The sequence below is a fragment of the Scyliorhinus torazame genome, chromosome 18 (genome assembly GCF_047496885.1).
Source record: "Scyliorhinus torazame isolate Kashiwa2021f chromosome 18, sScyTor2.1, whole genome shotgun sequence".
Classification (NCBI taxonomy): Eukaryota; Metazoa; Chordata; class Chondrichthyes; order Carcharhiniformes; family Scyliorhinidae; genus Scyliorhinus; species Scyliorhinus torazame.
This window is the reverse complement of record NC_092724.1, coordinates 134,566,244-134,587,787: the sequence shown is the minus strand read 5'-3', so window position 1 is coordinate 134,587,787 and position 21,544 is coordinate 134,566,244. Positions and strand designations below refer to the sequence as shown.

The 21,544-nt window shown below is 47.6% G+C and overlaps 1 protein-coding gene across 2 annotated transcripts in view; it reads left to right on the top strand.

The window, feature by feature from the left end:
- The window catches only part of abca5 (ATP-binding cassette, sub-family A (ABC1), member 5), a 186,891-nt gene that overhangs the window by 104,693 nt on the left and 60,654 nt on the right, over window positions 1-21,544 (top strand). For both annotated transcript variants that reach the window (XM_072483424.1, XM_072483422.1), the window contains exons 17-23: window positions 709-848; window positions 1,045-1,164; window positions 3,957-4,167; window positions 12,272-12,441; window positions 13,489-13,616; window positions 17,859-17,999; window positions 20,030-20,143. In XM_072483424.1, coding sequence (XP_072339525.1) covers window positions 709-848; window positions 1,045-1,164; window positions 3,957-4,167; window positions 12,272-12,441; window positions 13,489-13,616; window positions 17,859-17,999; window positions 20,030-20,143 — 1,024 coding nt within the window. The remainder of the gene's footprint in view (window positions 1-708; window positions 849-1,044; window positions 1,165-3,956; window positions 4,168-12,271; window positions 12,442-13,488; window positions 13,617-17,858; window positions 18,000-20,029; window positions 20,144-21,544) is intronic.

The window sequence follows — 21,544 nt, the reverse complement described above, 5'->3', positions numbered from 1 at the left end:
CTGTTTGGCCCTTCAGCCCTGTGCCTACTCTTTGAAAGAGGAGTAATGCTTAGTTCCTCATCCCAATTTGTTCATTGGCATGCAAGTTCCTCATACTGAAGGACATATCCAACTCCTTTATAAAAAAATTTCTGGAATTAGCGTCCACAACCTTATTTAGTATTCCAGATCTTAACAAATCTGAGTTTGGAAAAAAAATTAAATCTTTGCCAATAATTATGAATCAATGGCTCCTGGTTATTTACCCACACCAGAGGGAAATATTTTCTGTTTCTTTTTTTAATAAACATTTTATTGAGGTATTTATGGTTTAATAACAGTAATAGAAGAAACAGTGTACATATAAACATAGTGCAAAGGCCGTCTTCCTCTCTCACAGGTGCCACCTTTTCAAGCCTCCTATTCTACACTAAACTACCACCCCCCCCCCCCACCCCCCCTCTGCTGACAGTTAATTTTCCCTAAAGAAGTCGACGAACAGCTGCCAATTCCGGAAGAACTTTGATATTTTCAAAATTATTTTTATAGGCAATTTTGGCATAAATTTGCAATGTGAAGATTGAGCGCAAAACCGTGTAACTTATGGCGTGTATTGTCAATCACAATGTTCTAGGAAACCCTGAACCATTCAGTAGATTTTTATGCATCTTTATCTGCAATAAATATCTTGTTTTATTGATTTTTACTTTCATTTTTGATTTTGAACAGAATGTCTGTAAATGAGTCCTGCTACCCTGAAAAAGTGACATCTTTGGTCAAATACCACATACCAAATGCTGAGTTTTCACAATTGCATGATCTGGATCTGGCATATACTTTACCTCTTCAGGATGTTAACAAATTTGCAGGTATTCAATTTCCTAGTTCTGGTTTCTTTAACAAGCACTTTTATTAGCAGTAGCACAGAGAACATGTAGCTGTTGTTGTTCTGAAAAATGTGGAATATTCAATGGTAGGTTAATACATTTTCTTCCTCTAAACGTGATTTGTCCAGGTGTTCTAATAGCAGAAATGATCATTGCTGTTAACATTTTCCCGTTTCAGGTCTCTTTGAAGATTTGGACAGCCGCACCAATCTGGGAATTGACAGCTATGGGGTTTCCATGACATCCTTGGAAGAGGTTTTCCTGAAATTGGAGGCAGAATCAGAAATAGATCAAACAGGCCAGTGCACTTTGCATTCGATTGAAGGAGTGCTGGACAACTGCAGTTTTATCTGCAGAAGTCTACAGGCTGAATTCTCCGCTTCCCGTCACCAGTAGCGAAAATTACGATTGGGCACGCAAGTGAAAAATCACAATTTGTGCCTGGTGTTGATTCCAACCTCATGCTCCGGTTCCCTGCTGGTGGCATTAACGAAGTTTATGCCCGTGCTGACAGGCTCATGCAAAACCATGAATTATATGGATTTAACTCTCATTATCGGGTTGGACACTTCAGGCTCCATCCCGCTGCGATGCTCCGCTCCTCTCAGGCGGAAGTCACGCATAGATCATAGAATTTACAGTGCAGAAGGAGGCCATTCGGCCCATCGAGCCTGTACCGGCTCTTGGAAAGAGCACCCTACCCAAGGTCAACACCTCCACCCTATCCCCATAACCCAGTAACCCCACCCAACACTAAGGGCAATTTATCATGGCCAATCCACATAACCTGCACATCTTTGGACTGTGGGAGGAAACCGGAGCACCCGGAGGAACCCCACGCACACACGGGGAGGATGTGCAGACACTGCACAGACAGTGACCCAAGCCGGAATCGAACCTGGAACCCTGGAGCTGTGAAGCAATTCTGCTATCCACAATGCTACCGTGCAGCCCCAAAGGCGCGAATTGATGCAAGTATTTACAGGCAGAGGGTTGGGCGCCCTGACTATTGAGGGGGAGCGTGAGGCTAAAAAAACTCTGAAAAATTGTCGGGTTTGCTGAGGGGTGGCTGCCTGGGCCGGGGGTAATAGCGGGGTATGACATGGCGCCAAGTCTGTGGACTCGGGGTGTCCCCCTCGGAACTGGGGTGGGCTGAGACCGCCATTTGTGATTTAAACACACCCCTCTCGTGATACTTACAGGCTCCTCACTGCTCACTGTGTAAATGTTCAGAGAGCCTCTGGTGATGTGGGAGCCCACCCAGGCTGCCCCGCTGGAAACTCTCAAACCCCAGTGGTATCATCAAGGGGATGGGCATGACTTAATCACTGGCCCACCAGTGCACTCATTAGAGCCACAGCCCCACTGCAGGGGAAGCAGGGTATTAGCAGAACTTACCCATTCCAAAGGACACCTGCACCATCGCCTTTGAAACCCTCCCTGGCACACTGCCACTCCCAGGGCAAAGGCCTCACCAGTGACTCCCACCCCTCAGGATCACGAGCTGTCTTCTCTTGGTGAGGCTGGCAGCACTGACTGCCTCTGCCACATCCTCCCAGGAGGGCAGGCTTGAGTCTGCGGCCCACCATGAGGAAGAGGGTGTCCCTCCTCTCCTCACTGGCATCAAGCAGTCTCCTTCAGACTCCTAAAATTGGTAGGGCAGGTCTTCTCTGAGCCGTCTTCTTGGCTGCAATGAGTGTGTGGTGAGTGGAATGTTTAAAAGCACTTCCAGATTGTCAGGCACTAATTCCGGCCCAGTGGTTACACCGTCTGCTGTGCTGGGAATTGCTTCTCATGCATGCCAGCAAAGTGCTGGCCCATTTCCATGTCTTAAATCGTGGAATGAATAAAGGTAAGGTCAAGTCGGCATCGTCCCAGATGGCCATAGACTGCTTTCTCCTTTGAGGAGGGGAGCTGACTGGTGGTGATTCAACCAGAGGATCACCACACCTCAGGCGAGGGGCAGGGTTGAGAAGGCGAGGCCTTCATGAATAACCTCAGCCGATATGGGGATTGAACCTGTGCTGTTGGCCTTGCTCTGCATCACGAACCAGACGTCCAGCTAACTGAGCTAAAACCGGCCCCCAATGGCGCCCCTAATGGATAAGTGAAGTGCCGCCATTCAGTCCCGACGGGAAAACTTAGGGCGTGATTTTCCAAACAAATTTCGAAGTTAATTTGTGGTGGAATTTTCAGGGAGCCTGCGGGTTCCCCACTGCTAGTCACTTTTTTGGGCCCTGGGGAGGTTCTCACTAGTTTAGCCCACACTTACCCCCCTCTTCAGGCTCCCTTACAGCACCCCTTCCCTTCTAGGACCCCCACCCATCACCCCTCCAACCTCCCAGAGGCCCCTGCACTCCCCCACCTTTCAACCCCCCCCCCCCCCCCCCCTCCACCCTTGTTTCATGGGCATGGCCCCCCTCACCCCCTGACCCTTTGCAGTGCCATCCTGGCACTCGGGCAGCCTTGCACTGTCACCGTGGCACCCAGGCAGTTCTCCGGAGTGGCAGTGCCAAGGTGCCCACATTCCAGGGGGAAGGCCAGGGCGCCACCCTGCGCTTGCCCTGACACCCAGGGGTCTCCCATGACCCGAGAGACCCCCCCAGGTGCCGTTACATCTGGTCCACATTTAAGTGGACCAGCGCTGATCGTAGCCCGACTGCAGCCTCCCTGGCGAGGCCGGAGAATTGAAGAAGGCAGGTGGATCCCGCGCAGGTAGGTCGGAAGTAGGTTTACGACCTATTTCGCCAGCGTCATTCGGTCCCGCCCATTTGGGCTGGGTTCCGACTCCGACATCTCGTGGGACTCCAGTGAATCCTGTGAGGCGTGGAGACTGTCAGGAAGCTCGCTGCAGTCCTCCCCTGGCATTCTCCAGCTGTGTTGTGCTCTCGCTCGAGTGCAACGTGGCCAGAGAATCGCACCCTTAGTCTCCCAAATAGAGAATCCATCCCTTCTTTTCATCACTCTGGGCCTACATACAGACATTTGTTCCATTCATTTTCCTTCACCTGAAATTAAGCAACTAATAAAGGCAAGAATCCATTTCATCAGTGTCTTGATCCTCATTTAATTTTTTTTGTTTTCTTTCAGATTATAGTGTTTTTACCAAGGATCCAGCACCGGATGTAATAGCAAATGAAGAAGATGTTTGCATTGACTGCATTGATCATCAACTCCTAACCTTTCCAGAAACGAATTCAGCAATGCTGACTGGCACTGCTCTGTGGCAACAGCAGTTTCGCACCATAGCCTGGTTGCGCTTCATGAATTTCAGTCGAGAACGTAGTACACTCCTTTATATGTAAGTATAAAGGGATAATTGATTATCCCAGGACTTTGATTATTGTTGTTCTCATCATTATCATTTATTGTCTCCCTTTAGCATCCCGCTGTCATTTCACATGGAGTATTTATATATTTATCAGTTCATAAGGACTGTTGTGGTCCATAAATGAATATTGGCACTGGAAAGGTTTCAAAGAAGAGCAACTATAGTAGTTTAATAATGTTCCTAAATGGAAATGCATTGAAGAAAAGATGAGAGATGAATATTTTGTTATTTAGGTGGAAAAAAAACCTCAAGAAAACATAATCTGAGGTTTAAAAAATTTTTTTCCCCCTTTTTTTTTGCCCCGTTCTCGGAGACCACGCCCATACCCCTAAGCCCCGCCCACTCTCTAGACCATGCCCCTAACGAGGCCCCGCCCCCACTGCCGAGACCACGCCCCGAAGGCTGAAGCCCGTCCCCTTTGACGAAACCACGCTCCCTCCTACGAGACCACGCCCCTACCCATAAGCCACGCCCACTCTCAGGAGACCACGCCCCTAAAGAGGCCCCACCCCTTCCTTGACCATGCCCCTTCTCTCAGACCACGCCCCCTCCAACGAGACCCCACCCTCCGAAGAGACCCCGCCCACTCGTCGGAGACCACGCCCCTACCCCTAAGCCCCGCCCACTCGCAGGAGACGAGGCCCCAAAAGAGGCCCCGCCCCTCTTCCTTGACCATGCCCCTTCTCTTAGACCACGCCCCCTCCAACGAGACCCCACCCACTCGTTGGAGACTACGCCCCGTTCTCGGAGACCATGCCCCTACCCCTAAGCCCCGCCCACTCTTTGGAGGCCACGCCCTTATCCCTAAGCCCCGCCCACCCTGGAGAGACCACGTCCCTTCGTGAGACCACACCCCCAGCTCCGAGACCACGCCCCTACCCCTAAACCCCGCCCACTCAAGAGACCACGCCCCACTCGTTGGAGACCACGCCCCGTTCTCAGAGACCACGCCCCCACCCCTAAGCCCCACCCACTCTCAGGAGACCACGCCACCTGAAGAGACCCCGCCCACTCGTTGGAGGCCACGCCCACTCATGTGAGACCACGCCCGTTCTCGGAGACCACACCCCTACCCTAAGCCCCGCCCACTCTCAGGCGACCATGCCCCTAAAGAGACACCGTCCCCTCCAAGACCACGCCCCTACCCCTCAGCCCCGCCCCTTCCTGAGCGAAACCACGCCCCTCCTGCGAGACCCTGTCCCTAAAGAGGCCCCGCCTCCTCTTTGGCGACCACGCCCCCTCCAAGACCACGCCCATTAGTCCTACGCCCTGCCCCCTCTCAAGAGACCACACCCCCCCGAAGAGACCCCGCCTCCGCATTGGAGGCCACGCCCTTATCCCTAAGCCCCGCCCACCCCGAGAGACCACGCCCCTTTTGAGAGACCACGCCCCCTCCTCCGAGACCACGCCGCTTGCCCTAAACCCCACCCACTCTCTGGAGACCATACCCATTCACGGTGGCCACGCCCGTACCCCTAAGACATGCCCACTCCCAGGAGACAATGCCCCTAAAGAAGCCCCGCCCACTTGTTGGAGACCACGCCCCGTTCTCGTAGACCACGCCCCTACCCCTAAGCCCCGCCCACTCTCAGGAGACTACGCACCAAATGAGACCACACCCCTCCTCCTTGACCACGACCCTACCGCAAAACACCGCCCACTCTCAAGAGACCAAGCCCCCCGAAGAGACCCCACCTCCTCTTTGGAAACCACGCCCTTATCCTTAAGCCCCGCCCACTCTGGAGAGACCACACCCCTCCTCCGAGACCATGCCCCTAGCCTTTAATCCCGCCCACTCTCAGGAGACCACGCGCCTAAAGAGACCCCGCCCACTCATTGGAGGCCACGCCCACTCATGTGAGACTCGCCCCTACCCATAAGCCCTGCCCACTCTCAGGAGACCACGCCCCTAAAGAGACCCGCCCCCTCCTCTGAGACCACGCCCCTATCCCTCAGCCCCACCCCTTCTCCAGAGACCACGCCCCTTCCTCCGTTACCACGCCCCTAACCCTAAACCCTGCCCACTCAGAAGACCACGCCCCCCGAAGAGACCCTGCCCCCTCTTTGGAGGCCACGCCCTTATCCCTAAGCCCCGCCCACCCTGGAGAGACCCCGCCCCTTCTCCGAGACCCCGCCCCATCCCTAAGTCACGCCCACTCTCAGGAGTCCCCGCCCCCTCTCCTAGACCCCGCCCCCTCTCCTAGCCACGCCCCACATTCGAGACCATGCCCCCTCTCCTAGACCACGCCCCCTCCTCCGAGACCACGCCCCTAGCCCTAAACCCGGCCCACTCTCAGGAGACCACGCCCCAGAAGAGCCACGCCCCCTCCTCCGAGACCATGCCCCTACGCTTAAGCCCCGCCCACACACTAGCGACCATGCCCCCTCCTCCGAGACCACGCCCCTGCTGATAAGCCCCGCCCCTTTCCCGAGACCACGTTCCTGCCGCTAAGCCCCGCCCCCTCTCCTAGCCACTCCCCCACATCCGAGACCACGCCCCTGCATCCGAGACCCCGCCCCCTCCTACGAGAGGTTTTAAATTATTAACGGCAACTGAATTAACTTTGCAAAATTCTATGGGTGTGATTGAACAGCCTTCTCACGCCCAACTCGGTGACGTGGCGAGAGCGTTAAATCTCTCGAGGGGCAAGATCGAGAATAACATATTTAAGTAAGCCATTGGGTTCATTTAAATATGTCGCCGCCCGATTCTCCCGAGGCCCGGGAACGAAAGCCCGCACCTGGGAGTCCTGGCCATTTAACACTGGTCCTGATAGCGGGCTCGTTCTCAGCACTGCAGACGCTGAGAACGACCCCACTACACCCGCCCAATACGGGACTCTGGGTGTTAAATCGTCCCCCATGTACTGAAACAGAAACAAAGAACGGAGAAGGACGTTATTCAGCTAAACATAATTTAGTGATTAACTAGACATTGAACTAAATTGTCACTGACTGCTATTTAGCCCAGTGATGGACTTAACATTTTCAATAAAGAAATGTGCGGCTTTCCAATTTATTAGTGATTAGTTGCATGATTATTAGCATTAAAGAAATAGGAAAGTAAAATTACTTTCAGTAGGTTATTACATAAATCAAAATAAAAGGGTATGCCAGAAGATTTGATAAGTTATTGTGTGTCTCTTACTACCTTCTGTGCCTGTAGTTCATTTATTTAGACTATGGGCTGAATTTTATGGTCCCGTCACAGGGGGTGGGGATGTAAAATGCAGAGAACCATTCAAAAGACTTTGGGGGGAAGGGTGGGGGGGAGTCCCGAAGTTCCGTCAGTGGAAAATTCCACCCTCTACCTGCACATGATGGTTTTGCACATTCTGTTGTTTAATATGCATAAACTCTTAAGTTGGTTTGCTTCCAATGTAGTTAAATACATACAACTAATGTCTCCCAATTATGTCTTTGTTCTTTATTATTAACTGTGACTGTTTCAAATTCACCAATCCAGTTTTATCTGATCTTGTTGAATCATAGTTTTTCTTGTCTCTGTTCCATCTTTTGGGAGAGGAAGGGAGAATTATTTCCAGACATTTACTAAATCTGGGGCGGAATTCTCCGACCCCCCTCCGCAGAGCGGAGAATCGGCACCACTGGGGCCGGTGTGGTCGGTGCGGCGCCGGTCGGGGTATGCACTGACTCTCCGTCCCTGGCCGGCGCGCGATTCTCCGGCCCGCATGGGCCGAGCGGCCGTCAACAAAAAGCCAAGTCCCGCTGGCGCCGTTCTAACATCCTCTGAGCCGGCGGGACCTCGGCGTTGAAGGGTCCGGGTGCGGCCTGTGGGGGGGGGGGGGGGGGTCCGACCCTGGGGGTGGCCTCCGTAGTGGCCACCGATCGGCGGGCTGGCCTCTCTGTCGGGGGGCCTCCTTTCCTCCGCGCCGGCTCCTGTAGCCCTGCGCCATTTAGCGTCGGGGCCGGCACAGGGATGAAGGCCACTGCGCGTGCGCTAGTTGGCGCCGGGCCAACTGCACATGCGTGGACCCCGCGGCGCCGGGTTCACGCTAGGATCGGCAGCTGGAGCGGCGTGGGCCGCTTCAGCGCCGTGCTACCCCACAGTTGCCCGGAAAATCAGGTCTCGGAAAAGGCGCCGACGCAGGAGTAAAACACTCCCGTTTTTACGCCGGCGACGGCACTTAGCCGCCTGATGGGAGAATCCCGCCCCTGTTTTCCTGCTACCTCAATTGATCATTTCACGCTCACTGGTACTGTCCTAAAACCAGCAGCTGCAGTGTCGCAAATTAAACTAATTTCCAGTTGTTAGCTTTGTTCACGTGTCCAGTTTGGCTATTGGAATATGTGGCGTTAAATCTGTGTGTGTTTTCACAGTAACTTCATTGCAGTTTTAATTTCAGCCTACTTGTGACACTAATAAAGATTATTATTGTTATTATATTCTTCACTATCATAAACATCCTCGAGATTTATTGAAATACCTGATATTATTTCTCAAGCCTACTGTTAAGTGGAAATTTGCCTTTAGGATAATTTTGGAATAATGTTTTTCAATACTTCAGGAAAACAGCAGCAGCCAGAGCAGCGGCACCACGGCTGGCTCTGATGTTCAGAAGGGAGGGTCAAAGCGCAGAAGAGCAATAGTCATAGGGGACTCTATAGTCAGGGGCACAGATAGGCGCTTCTGTGGACGTGAAAGAGACTCCAGGATGGTATGTTGCCTCCCTGGTGCCAGGGTCCAGGATGTCTCCGAACGGGTAGCGGGCATCCTGAAGGGGGAGGGCAAACAGGCAGAGGTCGTTGTACATATTGGTACTAACGACATAGGCAGGAAGGGGCATGAGGTCCTGCAGCAGAAGTTCAGGGAGCTAGGCAGAAAGTTAAAAGACAGGACCTCGAGGGTTGTAATCTCAGGATTACTCCCTGTGCCATGTGCCAGTGAGGCTAGAAATAGGAAGATAGAGCAGCTAAACACGTGGCTAAACAGCTGGTGTAGGAGCGAGGGTTTCCGTTATCTGGACCACTGGGACTCTTCCGGGGCAGGTGTGACCTGTATAAGAAGGACGGGTTGCATCTAAACGGGAGAGCATAAATCTCCTGGCCGCGAGGTATGCTAGTGTCACACGGGAGGGTTTATACTAGTATGGCAGGGGGGTGGGCACGGGAGCAATAGGTCAGAAGGTGAGAGCATTGAGGGAGAACTAGGGAATAGGGTCAGTATGGCTCTCAGGCAGAGCAGACAGGGAGAAGTTGCTGAACACAGCGGGTCTGGTGGCCTGAAGTGGATATGTTTTAATGCAAGAAGTATTACGGGTAAGGCAGATGAACTTAGAGCTTTGATTAGTACTTGAAACTATGATGTTGTTGCCATTACAGAGACCTGGTTGAAGGAAGGGCAGGATTGGCAGCTAAACGTTACAGGATTTAGATATTTCAGGCGGGATAGAGGGGGATGTAAAAGGGGTGGCTGAGTTGCACTACTGGTTAGGGAGAATATCACAGCCGTACTATGGGAGGACACCTCAGAGGGCAGTGAGGCTATATGGGTAGAGATCAGGAATAAGAAGGGTGCAGTCACAATGTTGGGGGTTTACTACAGGCCTCCCAACAGCCAGCGGGAGATAGAGGAGCAGATAGGTAGACAGATTTTGGAAAAGAGTAAAAACAACAGGGTTGTTGTGATGGGAGACTTCAACTTCCCCAATATTGACTGGGACTCACTTAGTGCCAGGGGCTTAGACGGGGCAGAGTTTGTAAGGAGCATCCAGGAGGGCTTCTTAAAACAATATGTAGACAGTCCAACTAAGGAAGGGGCTGTACTGGACCTGGTATTGCGGAATGAGCCCGGCCAGGTGGTAGAAGTTTCAGTAGGGGAGCATTTCGGGAACAGTGACCACAATTCAGTAAGTTTTAAAGTGCTGGTGGACAAGGATAAAAGTGGCCCCAGGGTGAATGTGCTAAATTGGGGGAAGGCTAATTATAACAATATTAGGCGGGAACTGAAGAACCTAGATTGGGGGTGGATGTTTGAGGGTAAATCAACATCTGACATGTGGAAGGCTTTCAAGTGTCATGTTCCTGTGAGGAAGGATAAATACGGCAATTTTCAGGAACCTTGGATAACGAGAGATATTGTAGGACTCGTCAAAAAGAAAAAGGAGGCATTTGTCAGGGTTAAAATGCTGGGATCAGACGAAGCCTGTGTGGAATATAAGGAAAGTAGGAAGGAACTTAAGCAAGGAGTCAGGAGGGCTAGAAAGGGTCACGAAAAGTCATTGGCAAATAGGGTTAAGGAAAATCCCAAGGCTTTTTACACGTACATAAAAAGCAAGAGGGTAGCCAGGGAAAGGGTTGGCCCACTGAAGGATAGGCAAGGGAATCTATGTGTGGAGCCAGAGGAAATGGGCGAGGTACTAAATGAATAATTTGCATAAGTATTCACCAAAGAGAAGGAATTGGTGGATGTTGAGTCTGGAGAAGGGTGTGTAGATAGCCTGGGTCACATTGAGATCCAAAAAGACGAGGTGTAGGGCATCTTGAAAAATATTAAGGCAGAAAAGTCCCCAGGGCCTGATGGGATCTACCTCAGAATATTGAAGGAGGCTAGAGAGGAGATTGCTGAGGCCTTGACAGAAATCTTTGGATCCTCACTGTCTTCAGGTGATGTCCCGGAGGACCAGAGAATAGCCAATGTTGTTCCTTTGTTTAAGAAGGGTAGCAAGGATAATCCAGGGAACTACAGGCCGGTGAGCCTTACGTCAGTGGTAGGGAAATTACTGGAGAGAATTCTTTGAGACAGGATCTACTCCCATTTGGAAGCAAATGGACGTATTAGTGAGAGGCAGCATGCTTTTGTGAAGGGAAGGTCGTGTCTCACTAACCTGATAGAGTTTTTCGAAGAGGTCACAAAGATGATTGATGCAGGTAGAGCAGTGGATGTTGTCTATATGGACTTCAGTAAGGCCTTTGACAAGGTCCCTCATGGTAGACTAGTACAAAAGGTGAAGTCACACAGGATCAGGGGTGAGCTGGCAAGGTGGATGCAGAACTGGCTAGGTCATAGAAGGCAGAGAGTAGCAATGGAAGGATGCTTTTCTAATTGGAGGGCTGTGACTAGTGGTGTTCCACAAGGATCAGTGCTGGGACCTTTGCTATTTGTAGTATATATAAATGATTTGGAGGAAAATGTAATCGGTCTGATTAGTAAGTTTGCAGATGACACAAAGGTTGGTGGAATTGCGGATAGCGATGAGGACTGTCAGAGGATACAGCAGGATTTAGATTGTTTGGAGACTTGGGCGGAGAGATGGCAGATGGAGTTTAATCCGGACAAATGTGAGGTAATGCATTTTGGAAGGTCTAATGCAGGTAGGGAATATCCAGTGAATGGTAGAACCCTCAAGAGTATTGAAAGTCAGAGAGATCTAGGTGTACAGGTCACTGAAAGGGGCAACACAGGTGGAGAAGGGAGTTAAGAAGGCATACGGCATGCTTGCCTTCATTGGCCGGGGCATTGAGTATAAGAATTGGCAAGTCATGTTGCAGCTGTATCGAACCTTAGTTCGGCCACACTTGGAGTATAGTGTTCAATTCTGGTCGCCACACTACCAGAAGGATGATGAGGCTTTCGAGAGCGTGCAGAATTTACCAGAATGTTGTCTGGTATGGAGGGCATTAGCTATGAGGAGCGGTTGAATAAACTCGGTTTGTTCTCACTGGAACGACGGAGGTTGAGGGGCGACCTGATAGAGGTCTACAAAATTATGAGGGGCATAGACAGAGTGGATAGTCAGAGGTTTTTCCCCAAGATAGAGGGGTCAATTACTAGGGGGCATAGGTTTAACGTGCAAGGGTCAAGGTTTAGAGATGTACGAGGCCAGAGGGTAGTGGGTGCCTGGAACTCGTTGCTGGAGGAGGTGATGGAAGCAGGGACGATAGTGATATTTAAGGGGCATCTTGACAAATACATGAATAGGATGGGAATAGAGGGATACGGACCCAGGAAGTGTAGAAGATTGTAGTTTAGTCGGGCAGCATGGTCGGCACGTGCTTGGCTGGCCGAAGGGCCTGTTCCTATGCTGTACTTTTCTTTGTTCTTTGTTCACAGCATTTACATTATTGGCATTTTGATATCGATCGTGGTTATGATGGCTTTATTAAATGGTACACTTAGTCGAAAGGATGTTGCAGTGGAACTATCCCCCGAGTTAATTCTACTCCATGAAGGTCAAAAGCCCCACAAATATACCACAAGTCTCCTTCTGAAAAATTCTACAGGTGAGACATAAGTGGAATAAAATTCATTTTATGGAAAGTTTACAGAAATAATGAATTGAACTGATCCTCAAAACAAATCTGAACTATTCATATTAACTTACCATTGCATGCCACTGTTAGTCGGCCTTTTCCTCATTTCTCAGCTTCCATGGCCGCAATTTTATGGTGATTCTGCGCCCAAAAATCAGCTCGCTGCGGTGCAGCGTAGCTGATAGGAGCCGGGAGGCCACCTCTCCTGGGATCTACCTGATTCACAACGTCTCACGCGATCTAACGCAATCTTGTGAAACGTTCCGATGTACGTCCCTCCCATAATGCGTTGAGGCTTGGAGGGGGCGGTCTGAGGTCGCTTTGTCGGTTCCAGACATCAGGACAGTATTTAAAAATGGCACCCAAATCTCTTGCTACACTGAGGAGTTCTGATGAGCTGAGCTCCTCAGCACACAAAACGGGGCTCTGTGTGGCCTCGGTCGCGCATTCCCCACTGAGGCCCCCTGTTGCGTGTGCCATTTTATAGCGTGCTTCTCGGCGCTGCGAGTGCCAGGAAACACGCGGCTAAATGCTGTGGGACTTTGTTCCCATTTAGTCAAATCCCGCCCCACATATTTTTTAATAACCTTGTAATACAGCAGAGCATCAATTTATTTCAAAGCAATCGTATCAATATTTCTTTGCTTGTTCCTTTGCTGGAGAAATACCTCTTTCCTCTATAGGAGAAGCCATTCTGGCATCTCCTGCTTTGGATTTATATACATTAATAGTTATACCAGTACAAGCAAGGGTCTGTTAGGAATAATAGATGTTCCCAGATCTAAATACAATGAGAGAAATAAAATGTTGACAAAAATGCTACTGATTTTATCTTTAACCAATGCACTCTGAAATAACAGGTATGCATTTGATAATTCACAACACCTAAGGAACAACATGTGAAACCTTATTTAAAATTTCAAAATGAAGTGTCACTTTCATATGTATATATGTTGCTGAACAATTAATAAGAAATTATTGTTCATGTGCTTTGTTTTATTTTTCATTTCATATCAGGCAGTGGTATTGATAAACTTATCCATGCTTTGGAAGCTCAGAGTGTGAAAGTGCAGCTGTTCAATGATAGTGAGTTCACAGATGCCGCTCCACACAATGCAGCCCTAAATGTATCGCTGTCGGAAGAGGTAACAGATTTGAATATAACCCTTGTGGACAATTCAGGATGTATTTGAATCAAGATTTACATGTATTTAAAAAGAAATGTTATTGGAAGATATTTTATTCTTTGTACTTACCCATTTTCTGCAGGCTTTCTATTACTATTTGTTGTTTAGCCAGAAAGGGGCACAAATTAACCCATAATTATTTGTGCAAAACATTTGTTTGAAGTGAAGCAAAACTGATAATGGTCCTATTTAAATAATAAGAAAAAGAATCTCTCCTTTAGTAAGGATAGAAGATTGATTAGCTAACAGGAAACAGAGTAGGCATAAATGGGTTGTGCCTGTATCCAGTTGCATTTAGAAGAATGACAGATGATATTATTGAAACAATATATGATTATGTGGGGGCTTGACAGAGTGGAAGCTGCAAGGAAGTTTCACCTTATGGGAGAGACTAGAACTCGAAAACAAAGTTTAAGAATGAGGGGTCTCTCATTTAAGATGAAGATGATGAGAAAATCTTTTTCTGAGGGTCACGTGTGTAGAACTCTCCCAGAAAGTGGTAGAGGGAGGGTCATTGAATATTTTTAAGGCTGAGGTAGGGGCTGGTTTAGCACAGTGGGCTAAACAGCTGGCTTGTAATGCAGAACGAGGCCAGCAATACGGGTTCAATTCCCATACCGGCCTTCCTGAACAGGCGCCGGAATGTGGTGACTCGGGGCTTTTTACAGTAACTTCATTGAAGCCTACTTGTGACAATAAGCTATTATTATTATATTATTAGGTGGATTCTTGACGAACAAGGGAGTTGAAAGGTATCGGAGGGTAGGCATATAGTGGCATTTAGGCCACAATCAAATTAGCCATAATCTTATTGCATGGTGGAGCAAACCCGAGAGCTGAATGACTTACTCATGCTTCCAATTCATATGTTTTATGTACTTTCCCTTCCATTCTGGATAGATCACTTGTTTCCTTGACCTGCCGCCCAGTGATATTATTAGTGAAGTGTGGCTGATTGAAGCAAGTTAGTGTAAAGGGTGAGCACTCAAAGGATGGGAGTTTGCGGTGTTCTGGAATAAAACACTTAGTTGCTTGTCCCTTTGTTATCAATTGTACTTGTATTTGGCCTGTGGACATTGTGTAGAAGATAAAAAGGATCAAAACCAGCATTTGCCTTTTGTATCTCTATTTTAAACTGAATAAAACCTATTTTTATCTGCCAGGTATTAAGTCTAATCAGGAAGCAGCTAAGAATTACAAATGACACTTATTGGGTGTGAATATCAAAGAGAAAATTCAATAGCTGCTCTGTCCTTGAATAGAATAAACATATTCCTTTTGATTGAGAAAATTGTCAAAGTTACCTGAATATATATCTTCATTTGATTCCGTTTCCCTAATATATTAAAGGTGAAGCTTCAGTATAGATATATATTGTCTTGAGATGAGTCCCATATATTTCATGACCAGACTATTTCTCCATGGTGCCATGTTTCAGTTGCTGTACAGTGGAGTGAATTGATGTTACAAGAACAACTCAGGTTCATCTGCTTCTGATGTTTTTGGTTTATGTGATTGATTTTTTAAAAAGGTTTTCTGTGTTTTTTCCCAGCTGTTGGGGTTTATTTACCAAATGATCTATTGATGCCTCACAGTGCATCAGTATGGGTGAGGCATGGGTTTACCCTGTTGGTCACTCATAGCCTGGCTAAGATCAACAGCAGAATCAGCTGTTTGAAAAAGTGCTCCTCCAGTAAAATGACGGAATAGGGTGAATGGCTGTGTTTTAAACTGCACAGTCCAATATTGGGACGGTTTTTAAAAATGTGCAGTATAGTTTCCAATTGTTGTTTTTTTTTTTAAAAGGAGTGGTTTTGTTTCATGGAAAACTTTATTATTCTTGTCTGGTTTTGAACTGAAGTCATTTGCAAGTACTTGCAACAAAAGCTACCAGATAACTTAAGCAATATTCACAATGGCCAACAATGATGAATGACTCTTTAAGATCATTCCCTTTGTCAGGGAATGATGTTTGGTTTGCAGAGAGAATCTGAAGTCAAAGAAAAATAGTTTGGTTAAGTCAGCAATGAGTTCTGTGAGCGGCTTGTGATATCCAATGTGTATTGACTTAGCTGGTCTCAAGTGGAGATGCGAAAGTCATCTTCAATCCGCAGGTTGGGGAGAGGAAAACCTATTAGAATTCTCACTCCTAGTTATATAACAGCCCCTGTTGGATGTACACATGCAGCTGTTGGAAGAGAAAAAGATTCACTTGCAGTCAAATAATGAACGGATGCTCCATGTTCAGGCTCCAATTGAAGAATGCTCATGAACAAAGAAGCAAAACCTCAGACTGAATTTAGGGTGCACTGTGGCACAGTGGTTAGCACTATTGCTTCACAGCGCCAGGGTCCCAGGTTCGATTCCCGGCTTGGGTTACTGTCTGTGTGGAGTCTGCACGTTCACCCCATGTCTGTGTGGGTTTCCTCTGGGTGCTCCGGTTTCCTCCCACAAGTCGCGAAAGACGTGCTGCTAGGTGAATTGGACTTTCTGAATTCTCCCTCAATGCACCCAAACAGGTGCTGGAATGTGGCGAATAGGGGATTTTCACAGTAACTTCACTGCAGTGTTAATGTAAGCCTACTTGGAACAAAAGTAAAGATTATTATTATCAATCTCTGTTCAACTATTGGTTTTATAACCTAATTCTAATTATGGGCCCATTTTAACTGAAATGAAATAGAGTCCAGTGTCAGGCGCAGCTAGCAGAGCTGTGAATGACCCCGCTATTAAATGGGACTCTGCTTCATTTCTGGGCCTTGGCGAGGAACGCCCCTCTGAGGCAGCACTTAGTCCCATTTCCTACAATAACTAGCTCCGCTCGCCAGTGCAGGAAGAGATTAAATGGCTCCCTGATCTCTGAACCCCCCCCAGCCTCCGAGCCAACCCAATGTCCCCCAACCTACCAATGAGGGGGTCCTCGGGCCCTCGCACCCCATGTAAGGGCTGGGCACACCCGGGCCTGATCCCCGGCATGGGAAAGATGCCACCCGGACCCCTAGTCACTGCCAGCTTGGCATCCTGGCAGTGCCCTGCCAGTGCCATCTGGGCAACCTGGCCCAGAACCTGACTACCCAGGGGCCCCCAATCACCTTGTGGGATGCCTGTTAACCTGGTCCACATTGGTGGAGACCAGTGCTAAACGGCACTCGCTCGGGGTCGCCGAGGCGCAGGCTTTAGATGCAGCACCTTGGGTAACTTTGGCGCAAACATATTCAAGTGAACCTGACTGTACACTTGAATATGAAGATCTGGATCCTACACATTGTGGGCAGGATCCAGATCTCGCAAGGTGTAACGAGGCCTCTCGGGAGATTTAATGGCCTCGTCGCGTCCCGATTCGGCTGCAACGAGGCCAGTAGATGGCAGCCTATATTTTCAACTGGCTGTAAAACATTGACAAGTTACTTCCATCTTACAAACAAGTTTACACGGAACCGGTTTTATTCTCATAGAAAATAAGAGGAGGCCATTCGGTCCTTCGAGCCATTATGATCATGGCTGATCATCCAACTCAATAGCCTAATCCCACTTTCCCCCCATATCCTTTGATCCCATTCGCCCTCAGTACTATATATAAAACTACTTCTTGAAAACATGCGACGTTTTGGCCTCAACTACGTCCTTTGGTAACGAATTCCACAGGCCGACCACACTCTGGATGAAGGAATTTCTCCTCATCTCAGTCCTAAATGGTCTGCCCCGTATCCTCAGACTGTGATCCCTGGTTTTGGACACTATCGGGAAAATCCTTCCTGAATCTACCCTGTCTAGTCCTGTTAGAATTTTATACGTTTCTATGAGATCCCCTCTCATTCTTCTGAACTCCAGCAAATACAATCCTAACCTATTCAATCTCTCCACATACATCAGTCCCAGGAATCAGTCTGGCAAATCTTCGCTGCACTCCCCCTAGAACAAGAACATCCTTCCTCAGATAAAACTGCACACAATATCCCAGGTGTAGCCTCATCAAGGCTCTGCAGCAAGAATAGGATAGCATGGGTAAGGGTGGAGAGAAAGAGGGGATTGCTAAATGACAATTCATTCCTTTTTAACATAGTGCATTGCAAATATTTTTTCTGAAGAATTTATCTTATTGTACTAAAGTTTAAAATTGTGTTAAGAATGTAACAGAAAAGCTTTTATAGAATAATATTTTCATTATCATCTTTTTCTGCCTCCCGTGCCCTTGTATAGAATCAGTACATGTTCACAGCAGTGTTTAACAGCACGGTGATTCACTCACTGCCAGTGTTGATCAACTTAATCAGTAATGCCCTTCTCATTAGCGTAAACGGATCTGGAGGGATTCAAACCTGGAGCAAGCCATTCCACTTAGTAAGTTAAGCACAAGATCTAATGTGATATTGATTGTAAAAGTATTTGATTTTACTTTGCATTATGTGTTGTCGGTTGGTGGGATCCCTATAGAGACTGATAACTTAGATACTTAGAATTTGTTAGCGGCCAACAGAAAGAATTAATCAACAAAGTTTCACATTTTAAAACTTCTATTGTAACAAACAAAGAAAATAGACTAAGCATGACTGAAGAGGCAACTAATACATCAAACGACAGAAAAGGTGCTTCCTAATTAACTTGTAAACACAAAGTAGTTCACAACCTGTTTATACATGGGGCGGGATTTTCCCCTACCCGGCGGGGCGGGGGGTTCCAGCGTAACGGTGTGGCGGGAACCACTCCGGCGTCGGGCCGCCCCAAAGGTGCAGAATTCTACGCACCTTTAGGGGCCAAGCCCTCACCTTGAGGGACTAGGCCCGCGCCGGAGTGGTTTCCGCTCCGCCGGCTGGCAGGATAGGCCTTTGGCGCCACGCCAGCCGGCGGCGCAAGGTCTTCGCCAGGCGACGCATGCGCGGGAGCGTCAGCGGCTGCTCACGGCATCCCCACGCATGCGCAGGGGAGGGGGTCTCTTCCGCCTCCGTCATAGTGAAGACCATGGCGAAGGTGGAAGAAAAAGAGTGCCCCCACGGCACAGGCCCGCCCGCGGATCGGTGGGCCCCGATCGCGGGCCAGACCACCATGGGGCATCCTCCGGGGCCAGATTGTCCCCCCACCCCAGAGCCTGCCCCGCCGCCTTGTCCCGCCGTTCAAAAGGAGATTCAATCTATGCCGGTGGGCGAGGGTTGACAGCGGCGGGAATTCGGCCCATCGCGGGCCGGAGAATCGCCGGGGGTGGGCCCGCCGACCGGCGCGATTCCCGCCGACTGGCGCGGCGCGATTCCCGCCCCCGCCGAATCTCTGCTGGCAGAGAATTCGGGACACGGCGGGGGCGGGATTCACGTCAGCCCCCGCCGATTCTCCGACCCGGTATGGGGTCAGAGAATCGCGCCCCTGAAGTCACACTCTCAGCGGGTATTGTAGCCTTATAGATTGAAGTTCAAAACCCTCCTGACTTTTCGAGCAGGCTCCCTTCTCCCTACCACACCAGGATGAGTCTGAAAGTGTCCTTTTGAAAGACACTTCACTCAATCTTTCAGTAGCAAGGCACTTGCTGGCAACTTCTTGTTTCTTAAATCTCTGTCAAATTGATCGAAATCAGTTGAAGTACAGAACAAGACACCAATCTTTTTGATAATAAGTTTATTCACATGATGCAGCGTTGCAAATTTCTAACTACTACCCCCAGCGTCCCAGCTGAGTCTCGTTATACTCTTTTGAGTCCAGCAATTAAACAAACAAATTAACTAATTAACAGCACCTTAAAGGGGCCTAAGTATATTTAGACTAACACAACGTTTTTTGTTTCCCCCCTCTACTTCTCAAAGAGTATTCCTCGCTCTCGCTCTCTCCTATGTATGCACTGCACATTATTGAATTGGAGTTACAAAGAAACTGGATCGTTTTGGATAATTTTGAAACCTGTGTTTGAATTTGCTTCGATAGTTTCAATGTGTGGACTAAAAATAAGCTATGAAACAGTAAATCGTTTAAAAATTATGCAACAAGTGTGATCACTGGTCCGTTCTCTCTTTGTTATATCCTTTTCATATTTCCTCTCACTTTTTGATACACTCATACACGCATTTTCTTCCAACATGTTTCAGGTTCTCTTACTTTTATTTCCTTTTCTTGTTGTTTTTCACAGAGGCCAAGTGGTTAATGTGGTAGTTCAATCATTTAATGTCCACAGGAATGTCCTTGTCTCCTCAAATAAATTGGTGATTCCTAATACGGGGTTCTGGGTTCTGATTGTGTCTCTTTAACAAATCATGTATTTCTACATTTTTAGATATAAAACCTTTTTGATACCAAAGATTCAAGTTATTTTTTTTAAATTTCTGGTTAACAGTGTGCGGTATGAATGTAATTTGAACTGAATATGAATGTTTTTCTCGCTTGTGCTTTAGACAATCACCGATGCTGACTTCAAGGAAAAGGTTTATATGGCTTTGGCAGTATTGGGATTGTTAGCAGCCGCATTGCCAGGATGCTACACCATGGATAATTCACGAGATCGTGAGGTAAAGATCTGAATTTATTAATGACAAAATATGTTAGTTTGGATCGTGAGGGATAGATTTTAATTAAAATCTCTGTTAATTTAAGTGCTGTTGACAAACAAGGAAATGGTGGATCTTAGAAGCTATTGGTGGGTTCCATAAATTTGAATTTCTCACTGATCATTTATTCAGAGATAGCTTTTCATCTAAAGACGCTCAAGTATTTGTTCAGTACAATATTGAATTAATTGAGTGTTAGAGGATAGGTATTTTTCTTATAATCTGGGGCACTGATGAGAGAAGCCAGGTGCTGTAACAAATGCATTTTTGTTACAGACACAATAAGATGTCTTTTATGTTGATACTTTTCTTCCAATAAAGTGACTGTAGCCCAGCTAAAATAGTTCCATTAATTATGGATCAAAAGAGTAAGAACTAATGTTAAAGATGTTTGTTTTCAGAAAGAAATCTGGCTGCATTATTAACTCTTGGTTTGTGCTTATTTATACTGTTGTCCTTTTGACAAGCAAGCTGAATCTGTCTAACAAAAATGGGTTTAGACTTTTGATCCATTTGTTAGGGTAGTTCTTAATGACATTTAATAGCATCTTGCTCTTCCATATTGGGTACTGTTATAACCCTCAAGGAGGTCACGGTATCAAGACAATTAGATTCCAGGTGACCTCCTCTGAATATGAGCTCCCCCGGTATTGCAGGGGTAGGGTTTCCCCCTTAACTGGGGGAAATCAGACCTCTAATATAAAAACCCTGACCTGGGAGCAGGTTGTGAAGGGAGACTGTTTGGGGACTGGAGAGTGTAATATCATAAATAAAAACAATTTTTGTTTTCTACCCACCTGGTCAATGCGTGCTGCTTTAGCCAATTTTAGAGGTACCAATATTGACCGGGATAAATTAAAATACTTTATTTGAGCTGTATAGTCAGCACATACTCACAGAATTGTTATGGTGCCAAAGGAGCTGATTCGGCCTATCGTGTCTGCACCGGCTTTTCGAATGAGCATTATGGCTTAGTGTTATTCTCCTGCATTTTCTCTGTAACCCTGCACATTATTTCTATTCAAATAATCATCCAATGCTCTCTTGAATGCCTCAATTGAACTTGTCTCTATTACATTTCCAGGTAGTGCATTCCAGACCGAACCATTCTGTGTGAAAAAATTATTTCTTACATCGCATTTCCTTCTTTTGCAAATCACTTTAAATCTGTGCCCTCTCATTCTCGATCATGAGTGGGAATAGTTTCTCCCTATCTACTCAGTCCAGCCCCTCATGATTTTGAACACCTCTATCAATTCTCCTCTTAGCCTTCTCCTCTCCAAGGAAAACAGTACCAACTTCTCCAATCTATCTTCATAACTGAAGTTTCTCATCCCTGGAACCATTCTTGCAAACCTCTTT